Raw genomic sequence first — 21258 nt, forward strand, 5'->3', positions numbered from 1 at the left:
TGGATCAGTGTTCAGAATGAAGTGACCTGGCTCACAAGGCAGGCATCTAGGAAAGACTTTGCTTATCTAGAAGGTATGCTCAAGGCTTGCCACATTAGCATGTGAGCTGCCCAGAACTTACCATCTTGTTAGGAAACACATGCCACGTAAAGGACATGGTAGTGATCACCAGCACTCTAATTATTTTAATTAATGGTCATTTCTCCTACAAAGCAGCTATTCTGAATTACTTAGTGTCATGTTCTTCCAAACGGCCCCATTTTGCATTGTTTTGTCTTCAACAGTCTTGCTTCTTTAATCCTCAATGAAAACACTGCGTCATTCGGGAAGGCATCCCAGAGTACTTCGGTTGGGGTAGAATTCGTTCTCTTTTTGGTTCTCAGAGTACCCCACATTTCCATCCACCTTTATCAATTGCCACATTGGTTTTTAATGGTCCATTTGCTAGTTTATCTTTCATGCAGCTTTGTGAGCTTTTCCTGGGTGGGAATTATATCTTTTATCTCCATATCCCACGGGTTGTATAGTATCTGACACCTATTAAGCTTCCAAAAATATTGGACACCAGAAATGAAGGCACATATTAAGCTTTGTTTCCTACTCTCTGGACAAAGGGAGGTTAAAGAACACACGTCCACCATGGCACCCCTACTCTCAGCAAAAACTGAGGCAAAGGAATAAGGATAAGTCCCGCCTGGCTCACTTCAATGAATTAACTAATGAATTAGAGAGACACTGATTGAGTGACCTTTATGTGCCAGATACTGTTCTAAGCCCCAGGCACATATGCTCCCACCTTCAAAAAGCAGAGATTCTGAAACATGTTTAAAGACCTGAAGAGGCAGGCAAATCACACTGGGGGTCAGGGGTGTCCAAGGAAGATGATGCTGCTGGGACCTGAAACGTAAGAGGAGACAGGTAGAAAGGGCAGGGGCTGTCCCAGACACTGTGGACAGATGGACAGCCCATGCATCCCAGGCACCACAGGTTTCTTTTGTATCAAGGCAGCACGATGCGTTTGGGGCAGGACATTTGATGGAGTAGCGAATGTGATTGTGGCTTAAAGCCATGAGCAGCACTCATTCCTACAACCTCATCTAGATTCAGCCCCTCGGGCTCAAGGAAATTCAGCGCAAAACAAAAGCTTTCCCCAAAATTGCCCAAGAGTGCAGTGGTTGTGTTCACACGTCCCACTTTGGCAGCCCAGGGTTCTCTGGTTCACATTCTGGGTGTGGACCTACACACCAGTTATCAAGCCACGCTGCGGCAGGCATCCCACATATAAAATAGAGGAAGATCGGCACAGATGTCAGCTCAGGGCCAGTCTTCCTCAGCAAAAAGAGGAGGATTGGTGGCAGATGTTAGCTCAGAGCTAATCTTCCTAAAAAAAAAAAAAAAATTGCCCAAGAGGAACTTTAAGACAGCAGTTGCTCTCAGGCTCCCATTTTGGATGCTGCATAGTAGAAGGAATTCTAAAGAGAGACCATTATTTCATTATGCTGCTAACTTACCTGGCTTATTCTCAAAAGCAGTAAACCTGCCTCTGCTCCCCTGAGTGAGTCTCTATTGCAGGGATTTCCCCCAGGGTCAGAGTGAAAGCCAGCAGCTGGAATCTTAGTAAGGCTTGCAGCATTGCTTTGGAATTTTTATGAGCATCAAGGTTAGTATTAGACTTTTGAGTTTCTAAGAACATTAGCACTTGAAACAGTAAGATTTCCAAAGCAATTCCAGCAAGTTTTGAACTCACCTTGGTTTTTCAGACGGTGCCAGCAAATACTCCTCCAGGGGCAGGGTTGAGAGGTTCAGCAGCGTGTGGCCCAGGCGGTTGGTCAGGTAGGGAGGCCGGGAGCTGCCATTCAGACACTTCTGTAATTGTTTTCAAACAGATAACACAGAAGCTTATTCATAGCCCACAAGCAGGTTTCTGACACTACTTTAAACTAAATATGACTTTTCCTAGCCTTCACTTTTTAATAAATTGTCTGTGGCCTTTTATATGTTCTGATTTCTCAAATTTGTTTAAAAGTCACCTACATTTGAGAATTATACCAGAATTCTACTGTGACCTTCGTGTCAATTATATTCAGGAAATTCAAATCCTTTTCTGTATGTAAGTTTGAGCAGATTTGTAAGAACTCAAAAAGGAAAGATGTTTTCACTGGGTGATCTTGCATTTGATGAACCTGAAAGAGTCAGAGGCAGCGAGTGGGAGGATGAGCAGCAGGAGGATTCAGAGGCATGTGTTTCTCTCCTAAGTGCCTCCAGTGGAAATCAACAGCTCTTCTCCAGAGACTCACTCGAGCGCTGACACTGGCTCAGAACCAGGAAATAATCCCCCAACAGGGTTTGAGGCTGCGCTCAGCGCCACTAAGGCCCGGGGCCACCAGGGGCTGCACAGTGATGATCCTGCTCAGCCACTGTCAGGATTCAGAGTCCATGTGCTTTCTTTCCATTTCACAGCACAGCTTAGGAAAGATTACATACTAAAACAGCTACGACTCCAGGAAATGATGCTTTCACTGGACCTTTCACTTCAGCTTCTGAAACTTGTTTTCTCAATTGTAAAATGGAAATAAAAAAACCAACCTTACCCAACTCATAGGTTTCTGTTAGGTTCCAACATATATAAAAGAACTATGGCAGAGTAAGAGTGTTATATAAATTTAAGGTATTACTTTCAGATTTTTGAGAGGAAGGCTTAGGAAAAGACACTAAAAGAAATAATCTTATCCACTATAATTCAGCCAAACTCACTGATCTCACTCACTGGTTAACGTAACAACCTTTACAGTTTCCCTGCCTCCACCCTCTCTCTCCAGTCCACCATATCACAGCATCAGGACACATCTTTCTAAAATGCTGTTTTTATTTAGATGGCTTCCTTGGCTGAAAAATTCAAATTCCTATCAAGAAGTCAAGACCACTAGAAAATGTCCTAAGTCTCTCTTTCTAACCTTATCAGTTTAGTTCTCCCTAAATATACCTTCTGCAGTAAGCTAAATATTGGCCCCCAAAGATGTCAGGTCCGAATCTGTAAAGGTTATCTTATAGGGCAACAACTTGGCAGACGTTATTCAGTTAAGGATGTTGAGAAGGGGAGGTTATCCTGGACTGTCAGGGTGACCCTTAATGCAATCACCTGTATCCTCATAAGAGGGAGGCAGGGGAGATCAGATGAAGGGAGACAAGGAAGCAATGTCACCAGAGAGCCCAAGGCTGGAGCGATGTGGCCACACGTCAAGGAATGCTAGAAGCCAACAGAAGCCGGAAGAGACAGGAACAGATTGCCTCCTACCACCTTCAGAGGGAGCACCTTGGTTTCATCCCCCTGATGCCAATTTCAGACTTCTGACCTCCAGAACAGTGTGAGGATGAATGTATGTTGTTTTAAGCCATCTGGTTTGTAGCGATTTGTTACAGTAACCACGAGAAGCAAATAGACCCTCTACTTGCTCTGTATACAGCTACACTCATTCCTGATCGCAAGTGTTTGATCATACTGCTGTTCTTCAAGGAGAAGCGAGCCCTGAAAGAGCCCACTTGTTCCTCAGAGCTGGCTCAGCCACAGTCCCTTGGAGCTCGCTCTTATGGTGTCTCTTCAAAGTAACGTCTCCTCCCTCAGAAGTAGAGCTAACCTTGGAACATTGCTGTAGGTTGGAGAGAGCCATGGTGTATTTGATAAAAACACAGGGAAATGAATATATTCTTGTAGACCAGGACTTCTGGATAACACATATGAATTTAAAGGGAGAGAAATATTTCACCTTCTGATGAAATACAGTAAAGTGGGCTCAACATGATCACTAAAGACCAGAGAACCCACCTTGGGTATGGGCTTTCCTTCCACACACCCGTAAGTTCATCTCCTTCCAGCCAGCCCTGCAGAGTGACAGCTGTTCCCTGGGACATTTACAAATTCCACCTCAACATCCTCTCTCCTGAAGTTCTCTGACTCCTGATGCGTAGACAAGCATTTCTCAAAGTGTGTCCCAAAGAACACAGGTGCCACAAAAAAGAAGGATTCTTTAGTCAAATAATTTGCAGAAAATGCTGCATCTTTTCCACCCTATGTCAATTCAAGTATATATTACCAGATAACAGCATCTTGGAAGAGCTGTAGCAAAGAAACCTGTTAAACACAGCTTTATCCAGCATTTCTGAAACTTATTTGGCTATGGAACTTTCTCATGTGAAGCCTTTCTTTTTTTATATACATATTACTGAAATCTTACAGTTCATGTAACTTGGAGTGAATTTAGGAACATCAACATCAAGCATTCTGATATTTATTCCTTCATCCCTTTGCCATTGACACCTAATCTAATTCTAATACATCTAAGATAACTTGCGATAAAAGACACCAGTATAACAGAAAGATTCAATCAAGGCTCCAGAATAAGAGCATAGAGTTAAAAATGAGAGGTATTATGAGAAAATGGAACAAATAAGACAGGAAAAAAAAATCATTATGCCCAGAAAAATCTTGAGCAAAAGACAGCTAGTCTCTGCAAAGGAGCCACAAACACAGCCCTGAGTACACTGACAGCCGAGGCCACAGGGGAAGAAGGAAGGTTCTCATCAACAAGTTCAGCTCAGTCAGGGCCTTGAACATCCACCATGGGTTCTGTGCCATTTTTCTCACATTCGGACATTCTGTCTAAGAGAAGAAAGCAGACCAGGTCCATCCAAAAGAAAACTTTCTGAGCTCACTATACTATTAAGAGGAATGTATCCCGTGGGCTATGACAAATAGAAATGGCAAGCAATAGGATATATTGGAGTATGTGAGGAAGCCATTTGGTGTAAACCTAATTTGGCCTGACTTTGTTTTTCCAAAAGGGACTGACGTGGCCATTGAGCATGCATTGTATATCTGCTTTAAACATTTCCTATGGCAAGAACAAATGGCCTTAAGATAAAGGTACAACTTCTCCCAACATTGGCATTTCCTTAAGGATAAGCATCTTTCCTTAGGCTAGGAACTGACTGCTGTGCTCACCTGTGACCACCCAGTTCAAGGCAACAGAACCGCCACCCTGCTGAGTCCACCGAGACAGCAGACCTACCTGCTGTGCCCATCAATCACTGTGTTGCCAGAACAGTCTCGTGGCTATTGTAAAAGGGACATTTCAATCATATTTGATACATCCTCTTTGAGGGTATATAACCACTCTGTACACCCCACTTCTTTGGTTCCCTTCCTTCCTTCTGGAAGGAAGGCTCCAGGCCATGGTCCTCACATTTTGGCTCAGAATAAACTCACCCAAATTTCCATTTATAGATTGGTTATGGATTATTTTCACTGACAGGTACTAAATAGAAAGGCCCTGTAAACATGTTCTTCATGTGGCCACTTCCTTAATAGATCGTCTCTTAAGTTATATTGAGATTTTTGCTTTTCCTTTTGTTTTGTAAATTAGGATTGCCACAGTAGCTTGTTGATTGTGGCTAAAAGGCCTGTAACTTTTACTAATTACCTATTGAAATTTCCTTTGAGATGAGTTCCAATCCATTTTCCAAATAAATTTCAATTCTTTCTCCTTTCCAGAATAGATAGCTATGGCCCTCACCTTAACAGTGGAATATCTATTGCTATGTTTTTGTCGAATTGATCATAGTTAGAAGAGCTAAGTGGTATCTTAGCTTTGAACTCAGAAGTCAAATAAAAGTACGACACGAGCTTTGAGGTCATCTTGCCTTGAAATTATGGGATATTTTTCCCCAAGGGCAATTCTACCTTCCTTATCATTAACTGAAGAAGATTCATTTGCTTAATAAATGCCACTGGGGGATGTTAAGGATCATGGACAGCAGGCAGCGAACAGGAAGACTGCTGTGGACTCCGTATAACATCCGCGTTGTAGAAATGTGCACTTTATGTAATGAAACTTTCCCAAAGAACAGCTAATCAAGTAAACCAAAAAGACACAGATGCTCACTGAGTTAACAAAAATGAAGAGTTTTTTGGATGGAGCAAACTCTTTATTGTTATTTGAGATTTAGACTTTTAAAAATATCATAAACACTGCAGAAACCTACCAGGCAGCCACAGGAATCCTGGGCTTCTGGGTGAGAAAAGGGCTCGGTGCGCCAGCATGAAGAATGCTTCCTAAGGAAACAAAGCAGAGGACCGGAATGATCTGTGAGATTACAGAGCTATTGTATTTCCATGAAAGAGAGTTCCGTCAGAGGAGCACACAGTCCGCAAGATCATCATCTCCCGCTGCAGAAGGCAGAGTTCTTGCATTTGTTTTCACAGCTGGAGCTGTTAATCTGATGACAATGTTTTATTACAATGACAATATTTCCATTCTATTAAATGATGCTCCCTTGGCTGGCTGTATTGAACGTACTACCGAGGCTCCCTGGGACTTTGCTGGGTGGCTGGGGCTTGTCCTGAAGCCTGAGGCTCCTAGTTTCAAAATCAGGTACCTTGAGCCCCAATCTAGCAATGAATAAACACAGGGGGCTGCTAATTCCTTTTCGTGGCATGACACAGCAATTTAATCATCACTTAAAGAATAACAATTGTTAAATTTCCACTATGTAGAAAGCTTGCGCAACAGAAATTATTATAAAAACAAATTGCCCCAGTGGCTCAAAAACCCTTTATATTCCAAAGTTCCCGTATAGCTGTTTCCTTGTGGGCCTTATACTTTGAATTATTTTTTAACTAATGTTTGTAAATCAAAGGTTTCTTTAGTAATGATAATTATTCCTATTTACTCAAAAACTGGGACAGATGGGAGGAAACTAACATTTACTGAACTACAGTCACCCGGCTAGATATTTTTACCAAAACCTCTTGCTAGCCCCACTTTTCAGAAGAGTAGGTGGAAGTTCTGAGAGATTACCTCTTCTCTGCTGCTCCAATGTGAAAACATTGACAAAAAAACCTGCAGTCCGATGAAAAGAAACTTTCCGTTTCTATTAACCAGGTCAGCGAAGTACAATTTCCATGTAATTTTTTTAAATGTCAAAAAATGTTTTAAAGACTTCCCCAATGCTATTTTCTTCATTAATTGGCTTATGGAGACTGCATCTGAGACTAAAAGTTAACATGGAAAGACTACCTAAGGGAGTTATGCATTTGATCAGACTGCTGTAGCTGATAATGAAACCAACAAAGAGTTAGCCATTGATGATTAAGTAGCTAGGAACTAAAGGGTTTTTTCCTTTTTGCAATTGCTGATTATAGCTTTTAGCTGTTTAACCCACCCATTATTAACTGTGCTGTTTAGGCAATATGCTGACTCCCACTAGGCTCCTATAGATAACATCTTCCTAGAGCCTGGGTCACCATGATAATGGGTGTTTGAGCTGCTTTTCAGGAATTAGAACCCCTTGTCCACTTCAGGCTGTTGAGACCACCAACTCATCAACAGGGCCTGTGAAGATGTCTGATAGGTGACCTTTTGATGTCAAGAAGCTAAAAACTCCCCCCTCAGATCATGCTCACACTGTCATGTTGTGAGCGTGCATCCTATGAAGAGGCATGGAGTCTGACCACGCTTGTGCAAATCAATTACCTCACCTGTCCTCACCTCCAGTCATCTCTCTCCACATTTCAGACCATCTTGCCCGCTATCCCATAAATATCCCTGAGTCCCTATTTTCATGGAAGCAGATTCGAGTCTCATTCTCTCGCTTCCTCACTTGACTGCTTTGTGATTAAACTCTCTCTCTGCTGCAATCTCATCATCTCAGTGTTTGGCTTTCTGGGCAGAGGGCAAAAATGAACCTGGCGTGGTAACAATAATTACTTCAAAAAAGAATGACTCCATTTACACGTCTTAAACTCAGCAGGCCTTCCTTGCTTCCTCCAGGCCCTCCAGCTGCAAGCCTTCATTGACTGCTGGCAAGTGTTTATAACTTCCTGAATTTCTTCAGTTAGTCATCTTTGTCTCTTCCAAATCCTCTATTCTTCTTTGCCTCGCTCCTTTTTATAGAATAAAATTTGTGACCTTTGGAGTTGCATAAGGACCAGCAACAGTATTTACAGATTTGGGAGCATCTCTCAGTTGCCAAAAATTTTTTTGTTCAAAAATTCACTATGAAGCTGTGTGAGCATTCATAAAAGGGACAAAAGAGGAGATGATATGTGTGGAACTCTAGGTTTCTACTTAAATTTCTTCCCAGATTTCAGGAACCTAAGCACACATCACTCTGCCTTCAATAGCAATCCCTTAGGTGTTCCCTAGGACACAGCTGCACTGTTGGCATCTGGAGCAAATATGTCTTGACAACGGTCCCTTGGTTCTTCCAGTTTGGAAACGCTGGGTTAAGCAGGTCCCTTTAACACAGGGCTGCCTGCAGCTTTTAATAACCTAATGTGCATTTTGAATCTCAGAGAGAGGGAGATGCTGTAAGGACCTACTCTCCTGAAGGGAGCCTTGAGACACAAACTTGCCTAAAGGAACAAAGTCTTTCACAGGGGCCACCCTGTCCTTTGAGGTGAGCATTGCTCTTTCTGGACGACCGGGAGCACAATGATGCAAAAAGCAGAGAAAGCTTAAGTAACTTGCCCAAGTCATACAGTGAATGTGGTAGAGCTGAAACGTGGGTTCAGGCAGCCCAGCTGCAGAATCTGGGTTCTCCACCCCTTTACCACGATGCCTGATAAATACACTCTCTATACTTTTGATCCTTGACCTCAACTTCCATCTTTACAGGCCCCTGGGAGGAAATTTGTCACTAGCCGTACCATGCTGCAAGGACTGGACCTCATGAGCCCCGGGAATCTCTGACCACCGAGACGTTGCTGCAATGTAACCATGGAAATAAACCCTTGCACGTCTCCCCACTTGGCTTTTAAAGTTCAATAGAAATAGAAGATTTGCTAACTACTACTTTTGTTCTATACAAAACATTAAAAAGAATAGGTGGGAAAAGTGACCATTTCACCTCAGAAATAGTAGAAGAAATCATCATTGGAGTGTCACCAGATTATGAGCCTTGTAAAATGAAACTAAATATTTACATTTACCAGTCTGCTTCTAAAAGCTGGCACCTTTAGCACATTTTAAAATTTAAATTATGCATCATCTACTATTATAAGAAAACATATTTTAGGTCAGGTTTATACCACAATGGATTTTTCTGGAGCTCTTTATTGCCTTCCATACGAGAGAGAGGTAAAAGTCAGAAATTCAACACCATACCCTGACATAGGACACTCAGAGAATCTCAGAGAAAAACAGAATCTGATCTATTCTAATTAATAATCAAGTGATTGCTGAAATTTCCAGGAAGGGAAAATGTAGATATCATTGAATTCAATCATATTTTACACTTATCGAAGGAAACTTACTTGTCTTAAGTAGAACCTTCTGCTTTGATCTGAGACCTTAGTAAATTAAGCCTTGTTTGTGTAATGTAGACAGAAATCATTATGAATACAAATATTCACAGCACCCTTGTACGAGACAGCCCCCCACACCCTTTTATGCTGATCAGGAAAATGGGTAGAAACAGTTACAAAACAGGAATGAGTTAAGGATAGACTACACGGATTTCACAAAGAAAAAAGGGAAAACTGAGAGATCCAGGAAGGCTGAAGAAAGGCCGAGGAGAACAACATGAGTGGGGTGTGCTGCTGTGCAGATGGGGAGGAAAGAGAGCTCAGAGCCACCACTGCACCTGTCGCAGTCACTGAAAATAAAAGAGGCGTCTAAGCAGAATTTTGAATATGTTCTGCTGTCCTTAGCATTAATTCTACATTTTTTTCCCCTTTTGAAAGACTATATAAAGAAATATTCTTTTTTTCTGCCAACTGCCCTTTCTTTGGTGCAAGGTTGAGCCAGGGTTGGACCACATGGGGCCCTGGGTTACACTTCCTTTTCTCAAAGGTAGACACATTTTACATCCTGAATGTTTCTTTAGAGAGCACCATCATAGACACTTTTATTTAGTTAAATAAATTACTTTATTTTTCAAGAGAAGACTAAAGTGAAGCAATATAATTAATTTTCTATTAATTCTTCCTTACTGAGACCATTATTAGTTGCTCAATCTTGAGCTAATTGCCTACATGAATAATGGGCAAAATGTGTCATCACAAATTAGAAAAACATATTGCCAATATTGCATTATCGTCTGGATTTTTATATTTATTACTTAAAAACATACACTTCTGGCACTTACAACATCATTATGGTTTTTATCACTTTCCCCATTTGCTTTACCCAGAATTGTAAATTCCTTAGACCAGGGCCATATCCTATATCAATTCTGATGCCTACAACAGCACCAGATTTATGGCAGATTCTCAATAAATAACAGTCTAGCAAAATAAGAGAAAGAGAAAACTTTATGAAGAAAGGCATGCCTTATCAAGGTTTCATAAAAAGGTTATCTTATATTATCATTTTCAAATCCTAGAAAAACAATCTTCAAAGTAATTCACCCCCAAACTGATATTACTGACATTTTAAGTCCCTTTATTTAAAAAAAATTATAGCTAATCTTTCCATATGTGCAAGTTTTCCCTAAAAGTAAATAGTTAAATACATATTTCATACTTAATTGAGACTTTATTCTTATTGCTTTAAATTTTTTAAGCAAATTGAAAGCTATTAATTATTAATATTTTTGCAAGAATATAAAACATGTGTTTATCAATGAAAGAAAGGGACAGTTACGTAGCTTATTTGAAGTCATTTTATTTTTGCTTTATTTTGTTTTTTGAGGAAGACTAGCCCTGAGCTAACCTCTGCCACCAATCTTCCTCTTTTTGCTGAGGAAGGCTGGCCCTGAGCTAACATCCGTGCCCATCTTCCTCTACTTTATATGTGGGATGCCTACCACAGAACGGCTTATCGGGCGGTGCCACGCCCGCACCCAGGGTCCGAACCTGTGAACCCCAGGCCACTGAAGCAGAAAGTACACACTTAACTGCTGCGCCACCGGGCCGACCCCTCAAGTCATTTTAGATGGCAACACTCATTAGGCCTGTTGAGTATAAACCCATTCATTGGGCTAATATTCATTTCATGTCATGTAAACTTGCAATGTGAGTGACCAATCATAAAGGGAGATGGTCCTCTCGTCTACCAGGTTTACTGTTGGAGTCTGCACTTTTTTTGCAAAGAGCATCTGATACTTACAGGTCTGGCTTAAAATCGCCACAGAGAAGATCCTGATCTTCAAACTTCCGCAAAAGCACGTGAGCAAGGTCCATGTCATCACTGTCACTGCTGTTCATTTGAAGACAAAGGAAATGAGGTGAGGTCGCTTTTGCAGCCAGCTGAGATCACAGGACAGAGTCTGACCTCCCACCATGCCCTAGGCAAGCTCACCCTGGCAAATGATTCCTAGCAGGTCAGACAAAGCTAATCGTGCACTGTCATATGGCAAAGCCAAGCCAGCAATAAGATGAAGAAATTTCTTAAAAGCAGAGTTTTGCCACCACAGATAGGCATTTTTATATATTTGCATTCACAGTGCATTATTTTTCTCATCTTTTCATGTAACATTATAATATTACCATCTTTGGCATTTTTGCATGGTTTTGAAAAATGAACTTTAAAGGCTGCATAATATCGCATCATGTTACTATGTTAAAATCTTAAAAATATTCTGTTAATTCTGGAGCTCTGGTTTGGTTTGAATAGTTGTTCTATTGCATAGCCCTGCAATAAAACAACTTCTTATATTTATGTTTTTTTGTTTCAATATGTGAACTATAATTGAACAATATTTTCTTGGTAAGAAATCCTCCCACAGAAGCCTACTTACGTTTTAAGTACACACTGAATTATAGCATTTATTTTACTGGCACAAGTCTCAGAAGTTAGTTAATAGTTCAAGCAGCATTGCTGAGAACCAAGGCCACCAGTACTAAATTTCCTGATTGAAGACATCATCAGCAGTAAGACACACTATTCTAGCTTTGGGGGAGGTATGAAAACAAACTCTATATTAAATTTTATACATCAATTATAAGAAACATCTTGAGAAAATGTAGAGGAAAAAGATATTTTAAACCTGTCTAAATTGAACTGATTAGGAGTGGGGCTCATTTCAATTAACTAAAATTCTGAATTACAGTATTTATAAAAGAGTATAGATTTACTGCTTTCAAGAACCTACACAGTGTCATTTACAAAATACTTTTGAATAGACATCATTGGGAACACTTACCTCCAAAATGAAGAAAAATGATGTATTATTAGCCTGATAGATTACTTATACATAAATAGTGACCTCAAATCTTTTTGGAAAGAAGCAGTATGTAAATTAACAAATGTACATAATGGTAACTTTTAGAGAATGTACACCATTAGTTTCTCTTAGGAAATGTAAAAACCCTCAAAGTAATCTTCAACTACTGGTTCCTCTCGTTGATTTCTTTGTCTATGGACACTGAAATGTTGAGTCCCAAATACCTTTCTTAATTGCTACCAGCAATCAAATACAGAGAGGCCTGAGTTGGTTAGGCTGACTGCACCCCATCATCCTGAAAGTACAAATGAAAACCTAGCATGAGAAGCAACTTCCAGTTTTGCGCAGTGCACTCCTCTGTACAGACGGGAACTTTACAAAGAGACTCCTAGTTTCCTTTCAGTGAATCTCTAACATACCAATCTGATGTTTTCTTGCTCAAAATTTATCAATGGCTCCTTGTTACCTATGAGCCTTGAAAGAGTATGTAAGTCCCTCCACATTCTTCAAGCCTTGACATCTTTGGACAAATGTTTCCCAAAATGCTTTTGCAGAAGGCACACCCAGCCTGGCCCGGCCCAGCCCAGCAGAGCCACCTTCTGATTGGGAGGATCTGCCTTGGAGGTGCTGCTCCCTCTGAAGTGCACCCCGTTTCCCTGCTGCTTGTTAGACACGATCTCCAGCTGTTAAGTTCTAAGTTCCCTCTCCTATATGCCTTCCTCTGAATGTCTGCTCTCCTGTTTCTGCCCAGTGGCCCTGATGACATCTCCACTGGCTTTTAACTGTGGGCTTCTCATGACAGAACAAAGCAATCCATGAGAGAAAGGACACAAGGCTTAGCACAGTAGTTGGAACACAGTAGATTCTCAAAAATAATTTGTTGAACAAATTGTAATTTTATTGATGTGTTGAAAGCATAGATCTAACCCTTCATCTCTATCCAAGTATTTGACTTCCCTAAATTTGACCTTCCCTGACCTCTTACCTTTTAGAGAGGAATAATTTTAATGAAAAGGAAACACTAACTCATTACACCAAATTAGTTTTGAATTTCTGCTGAAGACAACTTTGTTTTCAGAGCAGTAACTGTGCATAAAGTTGGAATGCAAACCCTGCTGTAGCATCCAAACCCCCCAAAAATAATTATTTATAAGAAAACCACATCTTCCCCACTGCATAAAATACAACAGAGATTTTAAAATAGGCAGGTGGTTTACAACTGGCCTGATATGATTCCCTACCACTATGGCCAGAAATACACAAAGATGAAACATGCTGAAATTTACAACGGTCATGTCTCATAAGTAGGCAATGTGACCTCTGTATAAACAGGCTTCCAGCTTCTGACAAATGAGAAAACACTTTTACAAGGAAAGGAACATATTTTCCACTGAAATCTTGCCTATAAAAAGAAAATGTTATTTGTGGCATCTTTGGAAATACTCTAGATTTCTCTCTTTCGACCCATTAATCCGAGAACAAATAATGAAAGTTTAAAATATTTTTCTGAAAAGCTATCGATCCATAAAGTAGTTTACTTGAAATAATTACTAAGAGCAAGTTTAAAAGTTATGGTTTACTTTTTACTAGTTTTTTGCTTAGGTCTAGAGGTCATCATTTAAAAGAAAAAAAAAAAGCTAGCTTTAAATTCTCCCTGTTGCCATGAAATTCAAATGCTTGTTCCTACACTGTTGCTCTGTGGTTGCCTTCAAACTCTTGGCTATATTTTAAAGTAATGTTACAAGTATGTGAAGTCTGTCCTTACTAGACTCTAGGAACTCAAAATTAGTGCTTTATTATGATTCCTGAGATAGTTCCTAAATGGGGTCACTGCTTCTCTCTCCAGATCACTTTCTCTCAAAATTTAATGTGCATCACTGACCCAGAGAGCTTGACTGAACAAATGCATATTCCTGAACACCACCCCAAAGAGGCTTTGTGTTGTCACTGAAAGTCCTTCATGATTCTGATGCAGATGGAGATCAAACCAACCTAGAGAAACACGGGGCTTGTGGGAGGAGAGCGACCTGTGTGCTCCTCCTCTCTGCCACCCCTAACTCCAATCTTTCCACGTATCCTGAGCCAGTCAGCTTCTGGTGTTGATTAGCAGCTGGTTCCAGGGAGGTCTTAGGCTCTATGAGAGTTATTATGACAGAGCTGATTTAGGACCACCTGCCCTGCAGGCTACACAACATATGATGCCATTAGAAGACCAGGTGCAGAGTGCTCAGGGGTGAGGACCAGAAAGGGCCCATCCTGTGAAGGATGGCCCTCAGAGACCTGCAAATCCCCAGGTAAGGTTGACCTCTGCCTCCCCTGGTCTCCATGGTCCAAGGAGTCGAGAAAAGTTGAATTGGACAGTGGATGCTGTCCTACTCCTGAGCCAGGGAGAATGTAGGGAGCAGGGAGGTTTCCTCCCTCCCAGGACCAGAAAGACATGGGCAGTCCTCCTGCTGCTCTTCAACCGTAGAACAAGCTGGACCCTGTCATTCTCAGCACTGCCGTGAGCTGATCTGACAAACATGGCCCAGGGGGCCCAGCAACCAGAGAAAACTCACATGCTGTAGACACTTTAATAAAAATAATACTGATATACCTAAAAATAGTTAAATGGTAAATTTTGTGTTATATAATTTTACCGCAATAAAAATAGAGCTGCTAAATGAATAGATACCTTAAACCAAAAATAAATAAATGAAGCTAAGGGATAGGATTAGTAGTTAGGCTGAGACTTATGCTAGGCTGAGCACCAGGGCCTGCAGAGGGAAGTGGCTGCTTCCTGTCACAACTACTAATACTCTTTTAAGTTGTTTTTCAGATGAAACCACTGTTGAGGAATCGGCTGAAACCGACCTGAGCTGCCCAGCTCCCCTCTGAGTGACCAAGAGTGAACATTGTTAGTTATAATCTCATTATAATGTGAAAATCTTTGCCCAGAGGCATTCCTGTCCACTCTTTCTTTGAACATGTGACATATGTAGTAGCTTGTGTACATCCTACACATGCGCCTTAAAAGAACATGGCTGTGGGAGAGGAGGGAAGAGAAAGAGATTCAGAAGAGCACAAAGGTCAGGAGGAGAAACTTTGGGGTAAGACATCTGGCTTTAAATCTCAGCAATGTGTTCCTCTCTCAGTGACCTGGAGTAGGTTGCTCAGCTCTCTAAGCCTCAGGTGTCTCATCTGCAGAAAGAGTTCATCATTTACAGTTGAAAAGTGGTGTTTTCAAGATTATGTGTGATAATGCCTATATAAAAGACTAGCATAGCAAGATGGTGCCGTGAGTAGTCCTCTTTGTCTCTCCCCCTTCGAGTCTACAATTATTTGGACACTCATCGCTTACCAAAGGATATCCAGATAGCATCTCAGGACGTCTGAGAGACCCATGTGACTATACATTGGAAGGCGGACGGACTTCCCTCCGGGAGGAGGTGGAGATAGGTGAAAACTCTCCGACCCCGACCGAACAGCCTAGTACCTGCAAGCGGCTTTCTTCCAACGGACGCCTCCAGAAGATCAACACACACCTAGGGCAGGAGCGAGCGCACACCAGAGGAGTGACGGTGTAAACAGGTGACCAGAGCCCTACCTAAACACCCCGCAATTACTCCTAAACGCAGAGGGAAACTCCAGAGTTACACACCTGAGCCTGTGGGGAGAGTCTCGCCCTGCCATTGGTGGGGAGATCCCGCCTGGTGTCCACGGCGCCCAGAGGGTCCCAGAGAGAATCACAGAGGGCATGGCAGCCCCCTAGCTGCCACTGCCTGCACGGCGGGGCAAGGGATTGCCGGAGATCTCGGAGAGGACTGGGGCTGGGTGGAGCTCCAGAGGCTGGCTCCGCAGACCCAGGGGGGAAGCTCCAGAGTTCCGCCCGGGCAGCAGACAAAAGTCTCTGTCTGCCATTAGCGGAGGGGCTACGCCCAGCATTCACAACTCTGGGAAAGTCCCGGAGAGAATCCCAGAGGGCGCGGCAACCCACAGCTGCCGTTGCCGGCCCTGCGGGGCAAGGGATTGCTGGAGATCTCGGAGAGGACTGGGGCTGGGTGGAGCTCCAGTGGCTGGCTCCGTGGCCTAGGGGGGAAGCTCCAGAGTTCTGCCTGGGCAGCAGACAAAATTCTCTGTCTGCCATTAGCGGAGGGGCTCCACCCAGCATCCACAACACCAGGAGGGTCCCAGAGAGGAGAATATCAGGCAGGGCAGCAGCCGACCAGCTACCACTGAAATCAGGATCTCCGGCTATCCCCCAGACAGGGCAAAGGGCTCCCCGAGTTCCTGGGGAACAGGACTGGGGCTGGGTGGAGTTCCAGTGACCCGGCTCCGTAGCCTAGGGGGAAACCCTACAGGCTCACAGCAGCCTCAGCAAAAGCCCCTGCACAGCACTAGTAGAGAGCACCCATCCAGCAGCCACAAGGCCAGAAGACCCTGGGACAAAAGTAGCATAGCTAGGTGAGCTAACCAGAGACTGTAGAAGATGCCAATAGCTCTGCCGCGACCCATAGTGGACAAGTGAGATTTTGTGGGTGCCAACAGTGACGAAGCGGCAAATATAAGTGATCCTACCCCTGAACACTGGAAAAGCCCATAACACCATTGCAGACCCCAAGGAGGGAGCACATCTAGGTGGGCTGCAACAGTAGGCACCAGCAGCCTGAAGCCCCCTGTGACGGCCCCCACGGCAGAAGAGGGAATCCAAAGGGCCACTGTGACTATGAGGAGGGGCCCAGGCCCAGTTAGCAACTGCAGATAGGGTTCCTGGTTGGTGCAGTATAGACAGCTGCTCCCCCACCACTCCAGCAGAAACAAGTGGAAGGAGCAACTAAACTCTATCTCTATTTGGAGGCACAAATCTACAACATCAAGCAATATGAAAAAATACATTAAATCTCCAGAACAGAAGAAAAATAACAAATACACAGAAAACAATCCCAAAGAAAATGAAATATATAACCTAAATGACGATGACTTCAAAACAGCCATCATTAAAATACTCAATGAGTTAAGAGAAAATTCAGATAGACAACTCAACGAGTTCAGGAGTTATGTCACAAAAGAGTTTGATACTATAAAGAAGAACCAAACAGAAATACTGGAAATGAAGAACACAATAGAGGAGATTAAGAAAAATCTAGATGCACTGAACTGTAGGGCCGATAATATGGAGGAAAGAATTAGCAATTTGCAAGATGGGAATATAGAAATGCTGCAGGCAGAGGAGGAGAGAGAAGTAAGACTAAAAAGAAATGAAGAAACTCTCCGAGAATTATCAGACACAATTAGGAGATGCAACGTAAGGATTATAGGTATACCAGAGGGAGAAGAGAAGGAGAAAGGGGCAGAAAGCCTATTGAAAGAAATAATGGCTGAGAACTTCCCAAATCTGGTGAGAGAGATGTATCTTCAGGTGACAGAAGCCAATAGATCTCCAAACTTTATCAATGCAAGAAGACCAACCCCACGGCATATAGGAGTGAAGCTAGCAAAAGTCAACAACAAGGAGAAAATACTAAGGACAGCCAGGCAGAAGAAACTAACCTACAAAGGAACCCCCATCAGGCTATCAGCAGATTTCTCAGCAGAAACTTTACAGGCTAGAAGAGAGTGGAATGATATATTCAAAAATCTGAAGGACAAAAACCTACAGCCGAGAATTCTCTACCCAGCGAAAATATCCTTCAAATACGATGGAGAAATAAAAACTTTCCCAGATAAACAAAAATTAAGGGAGTTCATTGCCACAAAACCTCCTCTTCAGGAAATCCTCAGGAAAACCCTCATTCCTGAAAAATCAAAAAAAAGAAAGGGACTACAAAACCAAGAGCAGAGGAGATAAGTAGAAGGACAACAACAGAAAGTAGCAGCTCTTCATCAGAACAGATGAAACCATGGGACGAGAAACAAAGGAAATTGAAGAAAACCGGAAAACAAGACATAAAAGGGCAGTGGTAGGCCCCCACATCTCAATAATCACCCTAAATGTAAATGGATTGAACTCCCCAATCAAAAGACACAGAGTGGCAGGACGGATCAAAGAACAAGACCCAACAATATGCTGCCTCCAGGAAACACACCTCAGCCCCAAAGACAAACACAGACTCAGAGTGAAGGGATGGAGAACAATACTCCAAGCTAATAATGAACAAAAGAAAGCAGGTGTCGCTATACTAATATCAGACAAGGTAGACTTCAAAGCAAAACAGATAAAGAAAGACAAAGAGGGACAGTATATAATGATAAAAGGGACTCTCCACCAAGAAGACATAACACTTATAAATATATACGCACCCAACACAGGAGCACCAAAATTTGTAAAGCAACTCTTAATAGAACTAAAAGAAGACATCAACAACAATACAATAATAGTAGGGGACCTCAACACACCATTAACACCAATGGACAGAACATCCAGACAGGAAATCAACAAGGAAATAATAGAATTAAATGAAAAATTAGACCAGATGGACTTAATAGATATATATAGAACACTTCATCCAAAAACAGCAGGTTAAACATTCTTCTCAAGTGCACATGGAACATTCTCAAGGATTGACCATATTTTGGGAACCAAAGCAAACATCAATAAATACAAGAGAGTTGAAATAATATCAAGCATCTTTTCTGATCATAATGCTATGAAACTAGAAATCAGCTACAAGAAAAAAGCAGAGAAAGGTGCAAAAATGTGGAGACTAAAGAACACGCTGCTGAACAAACAATGGATTATTGAAGAAATTAAAGAAGAAATTAAATATTATCTGGAGACAAATGAAAATGAGAACACGACATACCAAATCATTTGGGATGCAGCAAAAGCAGTCCTAAGAGGGAAATTCATCGCAATACAGGCTCACCTCACAAAACAAGAAAAAGCTCACATAAGCAACCTCAAACGACACCTAACAGAACTAGAAAAAGAAGAACAAACAAAGCCCAGAGTCAGTAGAAGGAGGGAAATAATAAAAATAAGCGCAGAAATAAATGATATTGAAACAAAAAAGACAGTAGAAAGGATCAATAAAACAAAGAGTTGGTTCTTCGAAAAAATTAACAAAATCGACAAACCTTTAGCCAGACTCACCAAGAAAAGAAGAGAGAAATCACAAATAAATGAAATTAGGAATGAGAGAGGAGAAATCACAACAGATACCAATGAAATACAAGGGATTATAAGAGAATACTATGAAAAACTATATGCCAACAAATTGCACAACCTAGAAGAAATGGACAACTTCCTAGACTCCTACAACCTCCCCAAACTGAATCAGGAAGAAATGGAGAATCTGAATAGGCCAATCACAAGTAAGGAAATAGAAACGGTAATCAAAAACCTCCCCAAAAATAAGAGTCCAAGACCAGACGGTTTCTCCGGAGAATTCTACCAAACATTCAAAGAAGACTTAATACCTATTCTTCTCAAACTATTCCAGAAAATTGAGGAAGATGGAGTACTCCCTAACACATTCTATGAAGCCAACATCACTCTGATCCCCAAACCTGACAAGGACAACACAAAGAAGGAGAACTACAGGCCAATATCACTGATGAACATAGATGCAAAAATCCTCAACAAAATTCTGGCAAACTGAATACAGCAATACATCAAAAAGATTATACACCATGACCAAGTGGGATTTATACCAGGGACACAGGGATGGTTCAACATCCGAAAGTCAATCAACGTGATACACTACATCAACAAAATGAAAAACAAAAACCACACGATCATCTCAGTAGATGCAGAGAAAGCATTCGACAAGATCCAACACCCATTTATGATAAAAACCCTCAATAAAATGGGTATAGAAGGAAAGTACCTCAACATAATAAAGGCCATATATGACAAACCCACAGCCAACATCATACTCAATGGACAAAAACTGAAAGCCATCCCTCTGAGCACAGGAACAAGACAAGGGTGCTCACTTTCACCACTCCTATTCAACATAGTACTGGAGGTGTTGGCCAGAGAAATTCAGCAGGAAAAAGAAATAAAAGGAATCCAAATAGTTAACAAAGAAGTAAAACTCTCGCTGTTTGCAGATGACATGATCTTATATATAGAAAACCCCAAAGAATCCATAGAAAAACTATTAGAAATAATCAACAACTACAGCAAAGTAGCAGGGTATAAAATCAACATACATAAATCAGTAGCATTTCTATACACTAACAATGAACTAACAGAAAAAGAACTCAAGAACTCAATCCCATTCACAATCGCAACGAAAAGAATAAACTACCTTGGGATAAACTTAACCAAGGAAGTGAAGGATATATACAATGAAAACTACAAGACTTTCTTGAAAGAAATTGACGATGACATAAAGAGATGGAAAGACATTCCATGCACATGGATTGGAAGAATAAACATAGTTAAAATGTCCATACTACCTAAAACAATCTACAGATTCAATGCTATCCCAATCAGAATCCCAAGAACATTCTTTACAGAAATTGAACAAAGAATCCTAAAATTCATATGGGGCAACAAAAGACCGTGAATTGCTAAAGCAATCCTGAGCAAGAAAAACAAAGCCGGCGGAATCACAATCCCCGATTTCAAAACATACTACAAAGCTACAGTGATCAAAACAGCATGGTACTGGTACAAAAACAGGTCCACAGATCAATGGAACAGAATTGAAAGCCAAGAGATAAAACCACACATCTATGGACAGCTAATCTTTGACAAAGGAGCAGAGGACCTACAATGGAGAAAAGAAAGTCTCTTCAACAAATGGTGCTGGGAAAACTGGACAGCCACATGCAAAAGATTGAAAATTGACCATTCTTTTTCACCACACACCAAAATAAACTCAAAATGGATCAAAGACCTAAAGACTAGGCCTGAAACAATAAGTCTTCTAGAAGAGAATATAGGCAGTACACTCTTTGACGTCAGTTTCAAAAGAATCTTTTCGGACACTATAACTCCTCAGATGAGGGAAACAATAGAAAGAATAAACAAATGGGACTTCATCAGACTAAAGAGCTTCTTCAAGGCAAAGGAAGACAGGATTGAAACAAAAAAACAGCTCACTAATTGGGAAAAAATATTTACAAGCCACTTATCCGACAAAGGGTTAATCTCCATAATATACA

The 21258-nt window shown here is 41.4% G+C and overlaps 1 protein-coding gene across 1 annotated transcript in view; it reads right to left on the reverse strand.

Annotated features, from left to right (window-relative positions):
• ABCA13 (ATP binding cassette subfamily A member 13) overlaps positions 1 to 21258 on the reverse strand; it is a 416147-nt gene that overhangs the window by 144036 nt on the left and 250853 nt on the right. The window contains exons 44-46 of the mRNA XM_014828402.3: positions 11106 to 11195; positions 6040 to 6109; positions 1748 to 1866 (exon numbers count right to left, since the gene is read on the reverse strand). Of these exons, the coding sequence (XP_014683888.3) occupies positions 1748 to 1866; positions 6040 to 6109; positions 11106 to 11195 (279 nt within the window). The remainder of the gene's footprint in view (positions 1 to 1747; positions 1867 to 6039; positions 6110 to 11105; positions 11196 to 21258) is intronic.

This window comes from Equus asinus, chromosome 1 (genome assembly GCF_041296235.1).
Source record: "Equus asinus isolate D_3611 breed Donkey chromosome 1, EquAss-T2T_v2, whole genome shotgun sequence".
NCBI lineage: Eukaryota > Metazoa > Chordata > Mammalia > Perissodactyla > Equidae > Equus > Equus asinus.